Here is a 19,930-nt window from a genome sequence, read left to right as displayed (position 1 = left end):
CCTTACTTACTCAAGGTCTCCTTATAAGTTATCTTAAAACTAAAGTCTCCTTATTGGGACAAGAAATTTGGAAATGTAAGTTAAATTTTAACCTCCTTATGATGATAATCAATATAAGCAGAGACTCATGCTGGAAAGAGACTAGTAATTTGTAAAGCAGAAATAACCATGAGGTCTGAGAAGTGTATTTCAGCTCTTTGGCTGCTGCAGCTGTCTTGCTTTAGCTGTGCGTTTTGTGGGAAGGTCCTGGTATGGCCAATGGAGTATAGTCACTGGATCAATCTAAAGGCCATCTTGGATCAGCTCCTAGAGAAGGGCCATGAGGTGACTGTGCTGACACCCTCAGCTACTGTTTTTGTTGATCCCAGTAATTCTTCCAGGCTTTACGCTGAGGTTTTCCCTGTGAGGATAAATCAAGAGGATTTAGCGAAATTTTTTGAAAACCTTATCACACTTTGGACTTATGAATGGCGAAAACTTCCACCACTGGAGTATGGTGCAGCCATGCAAGACATATTTTTCCAGTATTCATGGCTGGTGAAACACCAGTGTGAGAGCGCCATTCTGAACAAAGACCTTATGGAGAAATTGAAGAAGGGCAGATATGAAGTGGTTATTTCTGACGCTATGTGTCCTTGTGCTGAGCTCATAGCAGAGATACTCGGAATACCCTTCATCTATAGTTTACGCTTCAGCATGGGCAATTACTATGAAAAATACTGTGGAGGACTCCCATCCCCTCCTTCCTATGTGCCTGTCCCCATGACAATATTGACTGACAAGATGACCTTTATGGAGAGGGTGAAAAATATGCTTTTCTACATTTACTTTGACTTTTGGTTCCAGAGTTTTGATGCGAAGGATTGGGACCAGTTTTATAGTGATGTGCTAGGTAAGCCTGTGGTTTCTTCATTGGTTTTTATCTCAAACCTGTTCATTAATGCCCTGACATCCTTATGTATCTCGGTGTGAATGGGGAGGACTTTAATGTCATGAAAAAAAAAATCAGGTTTTTTAAAAATTGCCATCAGATATGGAATATTTTGTGACAAAATGATTCAGTTCTCCAAGTAAACCTGAAAACTGCCATCTAAAACTTACTAAATAATCTGAAGTTTGAATCTTTAGTCAAAACAGAAAAGTGGGGTAACAAGAATAATAAAGCAAGGAATGAGTGTAAAAGCATTTGTTAAGCACAGCTAATGTGTAAAACACTGCTGTGTTCTGGAGGATAAACAGAAAAGAAGGACAACCTTTTCTAGGAGTGTATTAATGGGAGAAAATACATATAGAAAGTTTTAGTTGAATGTCTGACAGAGTCCCTCCCCATGATCCTTATGGAATTGAGAGATGGAGAGGATATTGACAAAGCAAATGATAATGCATCCTCTTTATTGTTATTGTTACTGATAAAAAATAAATCCAGGCGTCATATTGAACAATCTGATAAGACTTTGGGAATGAGATCTTATTTTTTGAGGTCCTTAATAACTATGACTGTTGTGGAGAAAGAGATTATAAATCTTCTGGAAGCAGTTCCTAGGTTTGTTGTTTAATCATTTTATTCATGTCCAATTCTTTGTGACCCCAGTTGGGATTTCCCCTCTCCTCTTTTCCTCTTCGTTTTTCCTCCCTAACCCTCCCCTCTCTTCCCTTCCCTTCCCTTCCCCTCTTTTGCCTTCCTTTCTCTTCCCTTCTCTTCCCTTTTCTCCCCTTGGATAATGAAAAGGAATATCTTAATATCTGATGGTCTTTAAAATAATCTGATCTGATTTGTTCATTCTAGTCATATTGACTTGTAGATTCAGAATGCAAACCCAGAATGCATCCTCTCTAATCTAAATTAGTATTCTGAGCTCCAAGAGACAGTATAATTTGAAAAACTTCAAGCAGTGGCTGGTGAGGGTTCCATATATACTGCTACATCTCAGCAACAATAGGATAAAAATGGATCAGTCAAGAGAGGTTTGAAAAGGTATATTTTTCAAGGTCAAAGAAGACAAAAAGAGCCTTCAGCTTATTAGGTTTGGCAAAAAGGAGGTCAGTGAAGAGGGAGACTATTTTCACTTCAGAAGTGAGCAGTAAGGAGGTTGCTATCAGGCAGAGTTAGGCCATGTTTTACTGATCATCTGTGGAGACATATATGTTGTTCATGAAGTACCTTATATTCTTACTGATAGAGAGAAACTGCCCAAGCAATCCTAAACTACCCCAGATTGCAGAATTCCTATTTCAAGTACTTCTTTAGATAACCCTAAATGCTTTCCCAGAAACTGGCAGTGACTTCACAACAAATTGGGAAATTTTGCCCCTTGTTAGTACCTGACAGTAAAAAAAAATGATGAGGAAATTGTTTTACAGGCTAAAAAAGCCATTTGAATCATTTGAATCAAGGCTACATGCACAGAACTTATCCAAGGTCGGAGAACGCTTGGTGCTAGTCAAAGCCATACAGAAGTTATATAATTTTCTCAGGTGGTAAGATCACCCTAAGAGAGAGTGTGTAAAGGATTGTTGCCAAGCTCAAAGCACCAACTGCCTGCTGGGTCTTAACTCTGGAAAACAGGATATTTCCTAATATTTTAGAATTTTGTGCAAAATTACCTACCAAACAGATGAAAAACATAAGGGTTATTGAAGAACATGAAGCTAGGTGAGATTCCATATCCAGTAAAATTTGGTTACTCAACTTTCCTATCTCAAAAAAGAGATATCAGGATTTTGGAGTAAGAATCTATCATCAAACAAGAGAAAACTCCTTCTATCCCTTAGAAGAAGCAATTTAGATGAACAAATTCATAAATGAGGATTCTGGGAAAATGGCACAGTACATTGGTAAATTGTAAGCTTTCATGATTTCTCCCACATACAGAACAAATTTGTGCCTCAGAGTTCTGAACATAGACTGGTGAAAAATCAAGAAGACTTCGGGTAGAACAGGTCCTCCTGACACAACCAAGAATATCTAAAGGAAGACCCCAGCCTGAGGATTAACCTGTCTGAAGTGCAAACACCTCCTTGCTAGCTAGCCAAGTGCAAACACTTGGCTCTAAGTGGGGAGCCCTCAGGCTGTGGGTGTTGCTGGAACTTCAGCAGAAACCACAGGGATTTTAACTTTTGGAGAATCTGGGTCTGAGTCCTGAACAAAGTGAACCTCAACTGTTTGGGAATCTTAGGACCCACTATGATGCTGAGTCACAGCCCTGAGGGAGAAGCACCCAGGAAGTGCAGAAGCTGGAGGGTAGGGACACTGCTGGCTGTGATCAGTTGAAGGAGAGTGGAGCTCTTGGTTTGGGGTTCCTGGTCAAAGTGGAGACCTGAGGCACCATCCCCCCATCTCTGGATTAGAGGTACTTATGTTAATAATGCTTGTTTTAAAAAATGAACCCCCTAGAGAACCTCCCTATTATGAGAACAGGAAAAACTGGGATTCTTATTCAGAGGAGGATACTGAAGTACAAAAAAATCTTCTACCCCAAAGAGTAATGTGAAATGGCTTCATGCACAGAGAGAATTCATAGAAGAACTCAAAAGAATTTAGGAATCAAATGAGGCATGGGGAAAAAAAAAACCTTAAAAAATAAAAACCATCCAAGAAAAACAAGATTATGAAAATAATGTTAACCAATTAGAAAAAGAGGAAATGTAATAGCAGAGAACCTGAAGCAAGACAGAGATTAGGTTTTTAATATTTTAATAGTGGAGAATTTGAACTAGCCATAGCCAGTAGGCTGGATGGGACTCTTGTCTCAAAACATCCAGCATCAAGCAAGTAATTCCAGAGAATTTTATAGGGCTCCAGATATCAAAGAAACAAAGGGGAGGGAGGGGGCAGAACACTGGGTGAGTGGAAATTTCAGAAAAGGACCATAACTTTTTAATTCTGATAGGTTGGGGTTCAAAAAGATGGTCAACAGAAGACAAGTCTGAGGCAGGAGATAACCAGATATTTTGAGATAAACCATCTGGAGTTTTATGACTCTTTAGAATGTGAGAGTGGCCAGAGTTTTGAGGCCCCAGTTCTCTCAGGCTTAATGAGTTAAGGAGAGGGAGATGGCCACCAGGGAAACTGAGGCAGAATAATTTGGGGAAACTGAGGTAGGGAAACTGAAGTATTACAATACAAAGTCTCAAAGATAAAAATAACTCTTTAAAAATTAGAATTGGACAAGGGGAAACCAGTGAAGATATTAAAGACCAAGAAATAACAGATTTTAAAGAATGAACAAATAGAACAATATGTGAGACATTAAAAAAAAAAAACAGATCTGGAGAAAAATCAAGAAGAAAAAATATAAGAATAATTGGACTGCCTGAAAGTTGTGATTTAAAAAAAAGAATCTTGACACACTAGTGCAAAAAAAAAAAAAGTCCAAGAAAATTGTCCTGAAGTTATAGAATATGAGAGGAAATTTGAAATAGAAAAAAATCCACTGATCATCCCCTCAATGAGATCCTCTGTGGAAAACACATAGAAATATTATTGACAAATTTCAACATCCCCAGATCAAAGAGAAAAATTTGCAAGAATCAAGAAAAAACATTAAAATATACTGAAGCTACAATGAGAATTGTATAAGACTTAGCAGCCATAATAAAAGTTCACATGTCCTGGAATCATAGCTACCAATGATCAAAAGAGCTAGTCTTGTGGTCAAAATATCATATTCAGCAAAATTAACTCACACTGAATGAGAAAAAATGGATATTCAGTGAACTTGCAGATTTTCAGGGCTTTCTATTAACAAACCCAACTTAATACAAAACTTAACACATAAGAACCAATATCAAAGATCAATTTTAAGCAACTCCGATGGACAAATTAATTTTTTTCAGGGGAAATAGACACCATATATTTAAGACTGACATCAACATTAGGGTAGTTCAAAAGAAATATTGAGACAGAGTTGAGATAACAATAGTAATCATATTATGCAAATGAGTTGCAGAAAAGCATTAAAGGGGGAAGATGTTCTTGAAGTTCCAAAAACCTATTCACATTAGAAATGGGTTAAAGAGGCAACACTACATATATACCTGAAGGGTATAGTATCCTCCAAAATCCACAAAGAAATAAGGGGGGAAAAGGAAGCAAAGGGTGAAGGAAGAAGATAATGGAAGAATCCATAGGTGATGAAAGCTTAAGTAATAGTAAGGCAAGTTAAGGAGCAGAATTAAAGCAAAGTGTCTGCAGGAATAAGAAATATGTCTGTAGTTTGGGGGAGAATGTGTCTCTATGTGTATGTATGTATATGTATAAATTGACAAATGTATACATAAATATATCTTTTCATAACCATAGCCTGGTTCAGGATGGATAGGGGGAAGAAAGGAGAAAAAAAGGAATAAAGTCAAAAAAGTAGTAAACTGGTCATTTGTGATTATATATTTTCAGTTCTCCCCGGTGTACTGCTGGGCACATGACAATGTTTTCTTTTGTTTGTATTCCTTTTCTGTTTTTCTTTTTTTCTTTTCCTGTTTTTATTTATTTAAAAAAAAAAGTTGATAAATATTGATCCAGATCAGGTCAGCTGAAAAGCCATACCAAAGTTATGAAAAATCGGGCTTTATATGTCATCTCTTTAAGTATCTGTTGCAGATCTTCAGATTATTTGTGTTATCATACTTCTATCCTCTGCAGACAAAAGATGGCTAGTAGAATAGGTCAATTGAATTCTTAAGACCATTCTGTGTGAGCATGCATTAGTAGATGGTTTTTGTGAATTTTTTTAAAACTCCTTGGCATTTTGAAGTATCTGGAAACATCACCTTAAATTTTTAGGCATACAACTCTAAACCCTAAAGGGGTTCTGGACTTCAGGGTAGGGGTAAATACAGTAGAACAAGAAATGTGATCCAATATGATCATTTCCAACAGTATAAGTGCCATTCAAAAGTATCTGAAAACTCAACAACATTAAGCTAAATTGTTGAAATTTCTGCCAGAATATCAAGTACTGCTAGAACATGAGATTGTTAATGAGATCATTTGGGATGTTCAGAAGAGCCTGCTCCTCTTTCTTTCAGTCATGGAAACTATTATATCCCAGGTCACTGTCATAAACTCAAGACCATAGGCAGCATGATAATCACTAGGAGGAATATCAGACTCTGTTTTGAAAAGCCACAAGAATTGGAGAGATTTAGGAAGTTCTTCCAGTGGAAACTCCTCAAATAGGATCCGAAATTGGACTCCTTGTGATCGCTACCACACAACTCAACAAGATCAGCTGAGGGATGACCTGATGTTAAGATATTAGGAGACAGTTTGTTTTCCAGACCTAAGATCCAACAAGCAGTCTGTATCCTGGGACTGGTATAACAACACTCCTTTGCATTCATCCTCAAAATGATCTTAAGTTCTGGGAAAATCAGATAATTATTGTATGACTTTGACTAGTACTAAATGTTCTCTTAGCTTGGACAAGTTCTGGGGATGAAGCCTTGATACAATTCAAACTTGTCATACTGTAGCTGTTACCCCTCAACATCAAAGCTACAATTCATTGAGCAACCATTGATATGAGTATGAAAATCTCCCCACACTGTCTCAGGTCCTCCCACAAGGGGCAGGGCTGTGGAATAAGTGTCTATTTTTCCTTCTTGCATGAAAGTTGTTTCCTTCACTTTGGAATTAAGCTTCTTTTGGATTCCTGACTGTTCTTGTCTCTAGTCTGCTCAGTTTGGGTTCAGCCATCCACAAATTGGAGACCAGTTTGCTCTGGTTACCACTGGCAATTAATCACTGACTCACTTTTCCAAGACTTCTGGGAGGACACTGCTTATAAGGTAGCTCATCTTGAGATGCAATGGAAGAGAGGTTTAAGATATATTGAATTTATTTCAGAATAAAATCTGCATGTCTTTAAAAAATGAAATAGTATTAACATCTATATAGTGTTGATATTTAAAGCAGAGAAATTAAAGTCTTCTATGATCTCTGGTTAAATTACCAATAAACAGTAAATCTCTTAGACTTTGTACAAATGGGAGACTTTAAGACTAGCTAAAACTATGCCATATATTCATTGACTCCTTCCCTAGTCAAGGCCTCTTTATATGCTATCTTGAAGCTAAAGGTTCCTTATTTGGATAAGGAATTTAGAGATATAAGTTAAAATTTTAGCTCCTTGTTGGTTATAAACAGTATAACCAGGGACTAATACTGGAAAAAGCTCAATAATTTGTAAAGCAGGAATAACCATGAGGTCTGAGAAGTGGATTTCAGCTCTTTGGCTGCTGCAGCTGTCTTGCTTTAGCTGTGGGTTTTGTGGGAAGGTCCTGGTATGGCCAATGGAGTATAGTCACTGGATCAATCTAAAGACCATCTTGGATGAGCTCCTAGACAGGGGCCATGAGGTGACTGTGCTGACACCTTCAGCTACTGTTTTTGTTGATCCCAGTAATTCATCCAGGCTCCATGCTGAGGTTTTCCCTGTGAGGATAAATCAAGAGGATTTGGCAAATTTTTTTGAAAACTTTATCACACTTTGGACTTATGAATGGAGAAAACTTCCACCATTAGCCTATGGTGCAGCCATGCAGGATATGTTTTTCCAGTATTCAAGGGTGGTGAAACACCAATGTGAGAGCGCCGTTCTGAACAAAGACCTTATGGAGAAATTGAAGAAAGGTAGATATGAAGTTGTTATTTCTGATGCTATGTATCCTTGTGCTGAGCTCATAGCAGAGATACTTGGAATACCCTCCATCTATAGTCTACGCTTCAGCATGGGCAATACATATGAAAAATACTGTGGAGGACTCCCATCCCCTCCTTCCTATGTGCCTGTCCCCATGACAATATTGACTGACAAGATGACCTTTATGGAGAGGGTGAAAAATATGCTTTTCTACATTTACTTTGACTTTTGGTTCCAGAATTTTGATGTGAAGGATTGGGACCAGTTTTACAGTGATGTGCTAGGTAAGCCTATGGTTTCTTCATTGGTTTTCTTGTCAAACCTTTTCAGTAATGCCCTGACATCCTTATGCATCTCAGTGTGAGTGGGTAGGACTTTAATGTTATGAAAAACAGTCAGTTATTTTTATTGAAATCAGACTTGAAATGGTTTGAGATAAAAATCATTGTCTTTTCCAAAGAAATATAGAAATTGACATCTAAGTTACTAAATAATCTTAAATTTGAATCCTAAGTGAAAATAGAAAAGCAGGATAATAAGAACAATAAATCAATGTACTAATATAAAAACATCTGTTAAGCACATTGTGTGTGCAAAACCCCATGCTGTGTTCTGGGGTATAAACAGAAAAGCAAGACCATTTTTTTTTCTTTCTAGGAATATATCAATGGGGGGAAAAATACACATAGTAAGTTTTCATTGAGTGGGATTGCTGGGTGGGAAGGATAGTGACAAAGCAAATGATAATAAATCTTTAATGTTAATTGCTACTGATAAAAAACAAATCCATATCTCATATTAGATGATGTGATAAGACTTGGGGAATGAGATATTATTTTTTGAGGTCCCCAGTTGGGATTTTCTTGGCAAAAATATCAAAGTGTTTGCTTTTTTCTTGTTCAGCTCATTTTACAGATGAGGAAACTGAGGTAAACAGAGTTAAGTGGCTTACCCAGGGTCCTACAGCTAGTAAGAGTCTGAGGCTAGACACTTCCCTTCTCTTACTTCCCTTCTCTTCCTTTCTCTTCCCTTTTCTTCCCTTGTCTTTCCTTGGATAATGAAAAGAGATATCTTAATATCTGATGGTCTTTAAAATAATCTGATCTAATTTGCTCTTTCTATTCTTATTGAGTGTAGATTTTTTCAGTTCAGAAGTGAACAGTAAGAAGGTTATTATCAAGCAGAGTTAGACCATGTTATACTAATCATCTGTGGAAATATATATGTTGTTCATGAAATATCTTATATTCCTACTGACAGAGAGAAACTGTGAAGGCTATCCCAAGCTACCTCAGATTATAGAATTCCTGTTTCAAGTACTTCTTGAGATAGACCCTAAATGCTTTCACAGGAATTGGGAATTACTTCACAACAAAATGGGGAGTTTGATATTTCTTTGTACCTGAAAATCCAAAAAGAAATGATGATGAAATTATTTTACACTCTAAAAAACCATTTGAATCATATCAAGGCTACATTCCCAGAACTTGTCCAAGGTAAGAGAACACTTGGTGCTAGTCAAAGCAATACAACAGTTATATGATTTTCCCAGATGGTAAGATCGTCCTAGGAGAGAGTGTGTAAAGAAGTGTTGCCAAGCTCAAAGCACTGACTGCCTGCTGGGTCTTAACTCTGGAAAACAGGATATCTCCTAATATTTTTAGAGTTCTGTACAAAATTACCTACCAAACAGATGAGAAAACATAAGGATTATTGAAGAACATGAGGCTAGGAGAGATTCCTTATCCAGTAAAATTAGGTTGCTCAACTTTCCTACCTTAAGAAAGAGAGATTAGTATTTTGGAGCAAGAATCCATCATCAAACAAATCCACCATTCTTCTATCCCCTGGAAGAAGTGATTTAGATTTAGAAGTTCATAAATTTTGATGTATGTCATATCAGGTGATCAAAGTTGCCAAAAATAAGACTTTATATTTAAGTATCTGTTGCAGATTTTCAGATTATTTGTGTCATTATACTTCTATCTATTATCTACAGGCATAAGATGGCTAGTAGAATGCTTCCATTGAATTCTTAAGACTATTCTGTATGGGCATGCATTAGTAGAATATTTTTGTGTTTTTTTTAAAAGACTCCTTGTCATTTTGTAGTACCTAGAACACCATTTCAAATCTTTAGGCATACAACCCTAAACCCTAAAGGTCTTCTAGATTTCAGGTTATGGGTTAACCCAATAGAACAAGAAATGTGAGCCAATATGATCATTTCCAATAATATAAGCGCCATTGAAAGGTATCTGAAAACTCAGTAAGAGTAATCCTAAATTGTAGAAATTTCTAGGAGAATATCAATTACTTCTAAAACAAGAGATTATTAATGAGATCATTTGGGATGTTCAGAAGAGCCTCTTCCTCATTCTTTCAATCATGAACCCTATTATATGCCAGGTCATAGTCAGTTGTCCATGAACTCAAGGCCATGGGCAGCATGATTGATGAGGTATGAGAATTGAAGATAAGAGATCCCCTGTAGTTGATGTTGCAGATCCCTTGTGAAATAACTGGCAAACCTGAAGTCTGTGGCAAAAAGGGATTTATTTTCACTGAGAAGACAGCTTGCTAAAAAGACAGCTTTCTTAGTGGGCAAAGTCCTGACAGAATTATTGCAAAGGTGAGTTAACATTGAGAAGAAAATATCTTTATTAGTGGGCAAAATCTTGTTAGGACTTAGCAAAGATTCGGGGTTCAGAGTTGCCTTTTATTAGCTTTTTGAGGTTTGAGGCTTTTTTGATCTTTGGATGAAGCTGAGATACCGATTTTCAATTCAATTCAATTCAAAATTGAATGAGATTACTTATATTGGGAGTTTCCTTTATGGACATGAGAATGTGCCCCTCTTAGAGGAGAGTTTGAGAACCTGAATCACCTTTCCCCCACAGTTTAAAGGGTTTCTCCAACCCTTCCCCGCAAAAAAGCTCAGTTTTGTCATGTTAATCACTAGGAAGAATATAAGACCCTGATCTGAAAAACCACAAGAATTGGAAAGGTTTAGGAAGATCTTCCAACAGGAGCTCCTCAAATAGGATCAGAAATTGAATTCCTTGTGATCCCTACCACACAATTCAACAAGACCCCTGAGGGATTAATGGGGTTCTAGTCACAGTCAGAGTTGTGAAAATCCCCTTTTAGTCAGCTGAAATCTTTTGTGAAAGAATTTACTAACCTAAAGAGTTTTAAGTGGCAAAAAGGGAACTTTATTGTTGGATGAGAAGACAATTTTGCAAAGAGACTGACTTCCTAGAGGCAAAGTCCTATTAGAGAAAAGATGGCTGGCACTCAGAAGAGAATGGCTTCACAGGTGACAGGGTCCTGGAAGCTATGCCAAAGAGACAAAGTATACTACTTTGGACATTTTGCAAAGAAGTGAGTTTTAAATTGCCCTTTAATAGGGAATCTTGAGGCTCAGGTTTCAGGTTGAAAAGAAAGCCAATGCCCCCAGGCCTAGAAATGTGGAGTTTGAAGACACTCACAGTATCAGCCCCAGAACTGGGGGGATTTGAAGGGATATTCAGCTATCAATGGGGGTAATTTGCCTTAAAAAGGCCCAGCTTGAGAAATATGCTCTCTCACAGAGTCTCTGGAGTCTGGGAAACCCCAATCTCTCTTATTTTGCAGATCAAAAGGGGACACAATTTCAGAGTGATAATTTTACAGATTAAAGGGAACACAGTTTTGTACCCCTGTCGCGATAACCTGATATCAAGATATTAGGAGATAGTCTGTTTTCCAGATCCAAGGCCCAAGAAGCAGTTGGTGTCTTGGAACTGGTATAACAACAATCCTTTGCATTCACCCTCAAAATGATCTTACCTTCTGTGAAAAATCATACAATTATTTTATGACTTTGACTAGTACTAAGTGTTTTCTGAGCTTGGACAAGATCTGGGGATGAAGCCTTGATACAACTTAAACTAGTCATACTGTAACTGTTACCCCTCAATATCAAAGCTACAATTCATTGAGCAACCATTGATATGAGTATGGAGATCTCCCCACACTGCCTCAGGTTCTCCCACGAGGGGCAGGCTGTGGTATAAGTGTCTACTTTCCCTCCTTGCCTGAAAGCTTTTTTCTTGACTTTGAAATTAAGCTTCTTTTGGATTCCTGACTGTTCTTGTATTAGTTTTAGTGTAGCTTTAGCCTGCTCAATTTGGGTTCAGCCATCCACAAGCTGGTTACCCCTCTGCTCTGCTCTGGTTACCCCTGGCAATTAATCACTGACTCACTTTTCCAGCGACTTCTGGGAGGACACTGCTTGTAAGGTAGCTCATCTTGAGATGCAATGACAAAGAGGTTAAGATACATTGAATTTATTTCAGAATAAAATCTGCATGTCTTTAAAGAATGAAATAGTATTAACATCTATATAGTATTGATATTTAAAGCAGAGAAATTAAAGTCTTCTATAATCTCTGGTTAAATTACTAATAAACAACAAGACTCTTAGACTTTGTGCAAACGGGAGACTTTAATACCAACTGAGTATCCCCCATTTACATTAAAGCTATGCCATATATTCATTGACTCCTTACTGACTCAAGGTCTCTTTATATCCTATCTTGGAACTAAAGGATCCTTATTTGGATGAGGAATTTAGAGATACAAGATAAAGGTTGCATTCCTTATTGGTTATGTAAACAATATAACCAGGGATTCATATTGGAAAGAGACTAGTAATTTGTAAAGCAGAAATAACCATGAGGTCTGAGAAGTGGGTTTCAGCTCTTTGGCTGCTGCACTGTCTTACTTTAGCTGTGGGTTTTGTGGGAAGGTCCTGGTATGGCCAATGGAGTATAGTCACTGGATCAGTCTAAAGGCCATGTTGGATGGGCTCCTAGAGAGGGGCCATGAGGTGACTGTGCTGACACCCTCAGCTACTGTTTTTGTTGATCCAGTAATTCATCCAGGCTCCACGCTGAGGTTTTCCCTGTGAGGATAAATCAAGAGAATTTGGTGAAATTTTTTGAAAACTTTATCACACTTTGGACTTATGAATGGCGAAAAATTCCACTATTAGCCTATGGTGCAGACATGCAAGACTTTTTTTTCAAGAGCTTAAGGTTGTTGAAACACCAGTGTGAGAGTGCCGTTCTGAACAAAGACCTTATGGAGAAATTGAAGAAAGGCAGATATGAAGTAGTTATTTCTGACACTATTTGTTCTTGTGCTGAGCTCATAGCAGAGATACTTGGAATACTCTTCATCTATAGTCTGCGTTTCAGCATGGGCAATTACTTTGATAAATACTGTGGAGGACTCCCATCCCCTCCTTCCTATGTGCCTGTCCTCATGGCAATATTGACTGACAAGATGACTTTTATGGAGAGGGTGAAAAATATGTTTTTCTACATTTACTTTGACTTTTGGTTGCAGAATTTTGATGTGAAGGATTGGGACCAGTTTTACAGTGATGTGCTAGGTAAGCCTATGGTTTCTTCAATGGTTTTCTTGTCAAACCTTTTCAGTAATGTCCTGATGTCCTTATGCATCTCAGTGTGAATGGGTAGGACTTTAATGTTATGAAAAACAATGTTATTTTTATTGAAATCAGACTTGAAATAGTTTGTGACAAAAATCATTGTCTTGTCCAAAGAATTATAAAAAGTGACATCTTAAAGTTGCTAAATAATCTTAAGTTTGAATCCTAAATGAAAATAGAAAAGCCAGATAACAAGAATAGGAAATCAATGAACCAGCATAAAAACACTTGTTAAGCACACTGTATGTGCAAAACACCGTGCTGTGTCCTGGGGTATAAGTAGAAAAGCAAGGCCACTTTTTTCTTACCAGGAGCATATCAATGGGGGAAATAAGACACATAGTAAATTTTGATTGAGTGGGATTGAGGGTCGGGGAAGATAGTGACAAAGCAAATGATACTTTATCTTCTTTAATGTTATTGCTACTGATAAAAAATAAATTCATATTTTACATTGAACAATCTGATAGGGCTTTGGGGATGAGATCTTATTTTTTGAGGTCCTCAGTTACTGTGACTCTTGAGGAGGCAAGGATTATTACATTTTTGGAAGCAGTTCCTAGATTTATTGCTTACTCTTTACTTCATGTCCAACTCTTTGAGACCCCAGTTGGGATTTTGATGGCAAAAATATCAAAGTGGTTTGCTTTTTCCTTGTTCAGCTCATTTTACAGATAAGGAAACTGAGGTAAACATTGTTAAGTGGCTTACCCAGAGTCCTACAGATAGTAAGAGTCTGAAGCTAGATACTTCCCTTCTCTTACTTTCCTTCACTTCCTTTCTCTTCCCTTCTCTTCCCTTGTCTTTCCTTGAATAATGAAAAGAATATCTTAATATTTAATGATCTTTAAAATAATCTGATCTGATTTGCTCATTCTACTCTTATTGAGTGTAGATTCAGAATCCAAACTCTATAATCTAAATTAGCATTCTGTTCACGGAACCTCATGGGCTCCAAGAAGGAGTATAATTTGAAAAACTTCAAGTAGTGGCTGGTAAGGGTTCCATATACACTGCTATATCCCAGCAACAATAGGATGAAAATGCATTACACAAGAGAGGTTTGAAAAGGCATATTTTTCAAAGTCAAAGAAGACAAAAAGAGTCTTTATTTTAATAGGTTTGGCAAACAGGAGGTTGGTGTATGGGAAGATTTTTTCACTGCAGAAGTGAACAGAAAGGAAGTTGCTATCCATCAGAGTTAGACCATATTATATTAATCATCTGTGGAGAAACATATGTTGTTCATGAAATATCTTATATTTCTACTGACAGACAGAAACTTCCCGGGCTATCCCAAGCTACCCCAGATTATAGAATTCCTATTTTAAGTACTTCTTTAGATAGACCCTAAATGCTTTCACAGAAACTGGAAGTGACTTCACAACAAAATGGGAAATTTAACCCTTCTTAGTACCTGAAAATCCAAAAAGAAATGATGAAGAAATTGTTTTACAGGCTAAAAAACTTTTGAGTCATATCAAGGCTACATTCCCAAAACTTGTCCAAGTTCAGAGAACTCGTGGTGCTAGTCAAAGCCTTACAATAATTATATGATACAGGGGAGTACAAAAGGTTATTGCTAAGCTCAAAGCACAGACTGCTTGCTAGGTCTTGCATCTGGAAAACAGGATATCTCCTAATATTTTTAGAGTTCTGTGCAAAATTACTTACCAAACAGATGAGAAAACATAAGGATTATTGAAGAACATGAAGCTAGGAGAGATTCCTTATCCAGTAAAATTAGGTTGCTCAATTTTCCTATCTGAAGAAAGACAGATCAGTATTTTGGAGCAAGAATCCATCATCAGACAAATTCATCATTCCTCTGTCCTCTAGAAGAAATGATTTAGATTAAGAAGTCCATAAATTTTGATACAGGTCATGTGAGCTGAGAACCCAGACCAAAGTAATCAAAAATAGGACTTTATATTCTACCCTCTTGAGTACCTGTTGCAGATCTTCAGACTATCCATATTATTATACTTCTGTTTACTACACTGAGATAAGTGTTGCAGATCTTCAGACTATTTGTGTTATAATACTTCCATCATACCATACACACAAAGTGACTAGTAGAATGCTTCAATTCCATTCTTAACACCATTCTGGATGGGCATGCATTAGTAGATTGTTTTTGTGAGTTTTTTAAAGACTCCTTGGCATTTTGTAGTACCTAGAAATACCATTTCAAATCTTTAGGCACACAACCCTAAACCCTAAAGAAGTTGTAGATATCAGGGAAGGGGTAAACCCAGTAGAGCACGAAATGTGAGTCAATCTGATCATTTCCAACAATATGGGTGCTTTGAAAAGGATCTGAAAACTCAGTAAGAGTAAGCTAAATTGCAGAAATTTCTAGGAGAATATCAGTTACTACTAGAACAAGAAATTATTGTTAATGAGATCATTTGGGATGTTCAGAAGAGCCTGTTCCTCTTTCTTTCAGTCATGAAACCTATTATATGCCAGGTCACAGTCAGTTGTCCATAAACTCAAGACCATGGGCAGCATGATAATCACTAGGAAGAATATCAGACCCTGATCTGAAAAGCCACAAGATTTGGAGAGGTTTAGGAAGTTCTTCCAACAGGAACTCCTCAAATAGGATCAGAAATTGGACTCCTTGTGATCCCTACCACACAACTCAGCAAGACCAGCTGAGGGATGACCTGATGTCAAGATATTAGGAGACAGTCTATTTTCCAAACCTAAGGTCCAATAAGCACTCCCTGTCCTGGAACTGGTATAACAACACTCCTTTGCATTCACCCTTGAAATGATCTTACACTCTGGGAAAATCATATAAAGATTGCATGACTTTGACTAGTACTAGATGTTCTATGAGCTTAGACAAGTTCTAGGAATGGAACCTTGATATAACTCAAACTTGTTACCCCTCAATATCAATGAGCAACCATTGAAATTGAAAAGTTGTATCCCCAAATAATGAGGTTTGGCACAGGGTCCCCTTCATTCCCCTAGGATTTGGCACAGGGCAGGGAGTTGTGGGAAACTCTTTGGTCGGCGCAGAGGTCCTTCACAAAGGAATTTCTGAACCTGAAAAGCTAGACTGATTAAAAGAAGTTTATTATTGGCCTTGAGAAGTCAGCCTTTGCTAGAACGACTGAATTCCTTGATGACAAGGTCCCGATGGAGGGATATAACATTTTTAGCAGAAAAATCCTATCCTAGCAGAGAAAGTGAATAAGGTCTTGTTAGAGAAATAGAGAGATAAAGATAAAGAGAGAGTAACACTGAGAGAAAATATCATTTCAGCAGGCAGAGGATGGCAGCTTATGCCAAGGGGAGAGAGAGGTTCCTTGGCATGGCATGTTAGGTCCTGTGCAAGGAGTGAGCCCCAAGTTGCCTCTTTTAATGATTGAAACCTTGGCTAGAAGCTGGGAGCAGCTATTTACGGGGGCTGGAAGCAGTTTGAGCTGGAATCAGAATAGAAAATATTGGAACTGAATGAATGTCTCTGGGCTAATTTCCAACTCACCAGGGTTAGGAGTGGTCCCTCCCAGAGAACAGAATGAAAACGACTTTATTTTGATTCTCTGGAGCAGGTCTCTCAGGGGAGAGCTTAGTGTTCCCTCTTAAAGTCAGAGAAAGAGAAAGAGAAAGAGTTTCAGAGCTCCCCTCCTCAATATGAGTATGGAGATCTCCCCACACTGCCTCAGGTCCTCCCACAAGGGGCAGGGCTGGGGTACAAGTGTCTAATTTCCCTCCTTTCTGTTTCCTTCACTTTGAAATTAAGCTTCTTTTGGATTCCTGACTGTTCTTGTCTCTCAGTTTGGGTTCAGCCATCCACAAGTTGGAGACGAGTCTGCTCTGGTTATCACTGGCAATTAATCACTGACTCACTTTTCCAGCGACTTCTGGGAGGACACTGCTTATAAAGTAGCTCATCTTGAGATGCAATGGCAAAGAGGTTTAAGATACATTGAATTTATTTCAGAATAAAATCTGCATGTCTTTAAAAAATGAAATAGTATTAACATCTATATAGCGTTGATATTTAAAGCAGAGCAATTAAAGTCTTCTATGATCTTTGGTTAAATTACCAATAAACAATAAGGCTCTTAGACTTTGTGCAAATGGGAGACTTTAATACCAGCTAAAGCTATGCCATATATTAATTGACTCCTTACTGACTCAAGAGCTCCTTATATCCTGTCTTGAAACTAAAGGTTCTTTGTTTGTTTGATAAGGAAATTAGAGATATAAGTTAAAATTTAACCTCCTTATTGGTTACAAATAATATAACCAGGGATTCATATTGGAAAGAGACTAGTAATTTGTAAAGCAGGAATAACCATGAGGTCTGAGAAGTGGGTTTCAGCTCTTTGGCTGCTGCAGCTGTCTTGCTTTAGCTGTGGGTTTTGTGGGAAGGTCCTGGTATGGCCAATGGAGTATAGTCACTGGATCAATCTAAAGACCATCTTGGATGAGCTCCTAGAGAGGGGCCATGAGGTGACTGTGCTGACACCCTCAGCTACTGTTTTTGTTGATCCAAGTAATTCATCCAGGCTCCACGCTGAAGTATTCCCTGTGAGGATAAATCAAGAGGATTTGGCGAAATTTTTTGAAAACTTTATCACACTTTGGAGTAATGAATGGCGAAAACTTTCACCACTGGAGTATGGTGCAGCCATGCAAGACATGTTTTTCCAGTATTCAAAGTTGTTGAAACACCAGTGTGAGAGCGCCGTTCTGAACAAAGACCTTATGGAGAAATTGAAGAAAGGCAGATATGAAGTGGTTATTTCTGATGCTGTTTGTCTTTGTGCTGATCTCATAGCAGAGATACTTGAAATACCCTTCATCTATAGTCTGCGCTTCAGCATGGGCAATTACTATGAAATATACTGTGGAGGACTCCCATCCCCTCCTTCTTATGTGCCTGTCCCCATGGCAATATTGACTGACAAGATGACCTTTATGGAGAGGGTGAAAAATATGTTTTTCTACATTTACTTTGACTTTTGGTTCCAGAGTTTTGATGCGAAGGATTGGGACCAGTTTTATAGTGATGTGCTAGGTAAGCCTGTGGTTTCTTCATTGGTTTTCATGTCAAACCTGTTCAATAATGCCCTAACATCCTTATGCATCTCGGTGTGAATGGGCAGGACTTTAAGGTCATGAAAAAAAAATCAGTTTTTTTAATTGCAATCAGATATGGAATGTTTTGTGACAAAATTATTCACTTATCCAAAGAATTATTAAAAGTGACATCTAAAAGTTACTAAACAATCTGAAGTTTGAAAATAGAAAAGCCAGCGAACAAGAATATTAAATCAATGAACCAGCATAAAAACACTTGTTAGACACATTGTGAGTGCAAAACACCGTGCTGTGTTCTGGGGTAAAAGCAGAAAAGTAATACCACTTTTTTCTTTACAGGAGCATATCTATGAGGAAAACAATACACATAGTTTTGATTGAGTGGGATTGAGGGTTGGGGAGGATAGTGAAAAAGCAAATGATAATTTATCCTCTTTAATGTTATTGCTACTGATAAAAAAATAAATTCATAACTCACATTGAACAAACTGATAGGACTTTGGTGATGAGATCTTATTTTTTGAGGTCCTTAGTAAGTGTGACCCTTGAGGAGGCAGAGATTATAACTCTTCTGGAAGCAGTTCCTAGATTTGTTGTTTAATCATTTCATTCATGTCCAACTCTTTGAAACCCAATTGGGATTTTCTTGGCAAAGATACCAAAGTGCTTTTTCCTTCCTCATTTTATAGATGAGGAAACTGAGGTAAACAGGGTTAAGTGATTTACCCAGAGTCCTACAGTTAGTAAGTGTCTGAGGCTAAACACTTCTTTCCCCTCCCTTTTTTTTCTCTTTCCTTCCTTTCCCTTCTCTTCTCTTGGATAATAAAAAAAGAGATCTAAATATCTGATGGTCTTTAAAATAATCTGATTTGATTTGCTCATTCTAGTCATATTGAGTTCTAGATTCAGAATGCAAACACTCTAATCTAAGTTAGCATTCTGTTCACTGCACCTCATGGGCTCCAAGTAGTGGCTGGTAAGGGTTCCATATATACTGCTATATCCCAGCAACAATAGGATGAAAATAGATTAGACAAGAGAGATTTGAAAAGGCATATTTTTCAAAGTCAAAGAAGACAAAAAGAGTCTTTATTTTAATAGGTTTGGCAAACAGGAGGTTGGTGTATGGGAAGATTTTTTCACTGCAGAAGTGAGCAGAAAGGAAGTTGCTATCCAGCAGAGTTAGACCATGTTATACTAATCATCTGTGGAGAAATATATGTTGTTCATGAAATATCTTATATTTCTACTGACAGACAGAAACTTCCCAGGCTATCCCAAGATACCCCAGATTATAGAATTCCTATTTTAAGTGCTTCTTTAGATAAACCCTAAATGCTTTCACAGAAACTGGAAGTGACTTCACAACAAAATGGGAAATTTAACCCTTCTTAGTACCTGAAAAATCCAAAAAGAAATGATGAAGAAATTGTTTTACAGGCTAAAAAACTTTTGAGTCATATCAAGGCTACATTCCCAAAACTTGTCCAAGTTCAGAGAACACTTGGTGCTAGTCAAAGCCTTACAATAGTTGTATGATACAGGTGAGTACAAAAAGTTATTGCTAAGCTCAAAGCACAGACTGCTTACTGGGTCTTGCATCTGGAAAACAGGATATCTCCTAATATTTTTAGAGTTCTGTGCAAAATTACTTACCAAACAGATGAGAAAACATAAGGATTATTGAAGAACATGAAGCTAGGAGAGATTCCTTATCTCC

The 19,930-nt window shown here is 37.5% G+C and overlaps 1 protein-coding gene across 13 annotated transcripts in view; it reads left to right on the top strand.

Annotated features, from left to right (window-relative positions):
- Positions 1-19,930, top strand: part of LOC127541237 (UDP-glucuronosyltransferase 2A1-like) — a 157,129-nt gene that overhangs the window by 93,536 nt on the left and 43,663 nt on the right. Inside the window, exon 1 of one of the 13 annotated variants that reach the window (XM_051966459.1) lies at positions 670-892. The exons of 5 other annotated variants lie outside the window; for them this stretch is intronic. In XM_051966459.1, coding sequence (XP_051822419.1) covers positions 697-892 — 196 coding nt within the window. In that variant the 5' untranslated portion in view covers positions 670-696. 7 more of the 13 variants (XM_051966464.1, XM_051966457.1, XM_051966460.1 and 4 more) reach the window with 7 other exon arrangements.

This window comes from Antechinus flavipes, chromosome 6 (genome assembly GCF_016432865.1).
Source record: "Antechinus flavipes isolate AdamAnt ecotype Samford, QLD, Australia chromosome 6, AdamAnt_v2, whole genome shotgun sequence".
Lineage (NCBI taxonomy): Eukaryota > Metazoa > Chordata > Mammalia > Dasyuromorphia > Dasyuridae > Antechinus > Antechinus flavipes.
The sequence above is the reverse complement of the archived record's forward strand: the minus strand, read 5'-3'. Positions and strand labels throughout refer to the sequence as shown.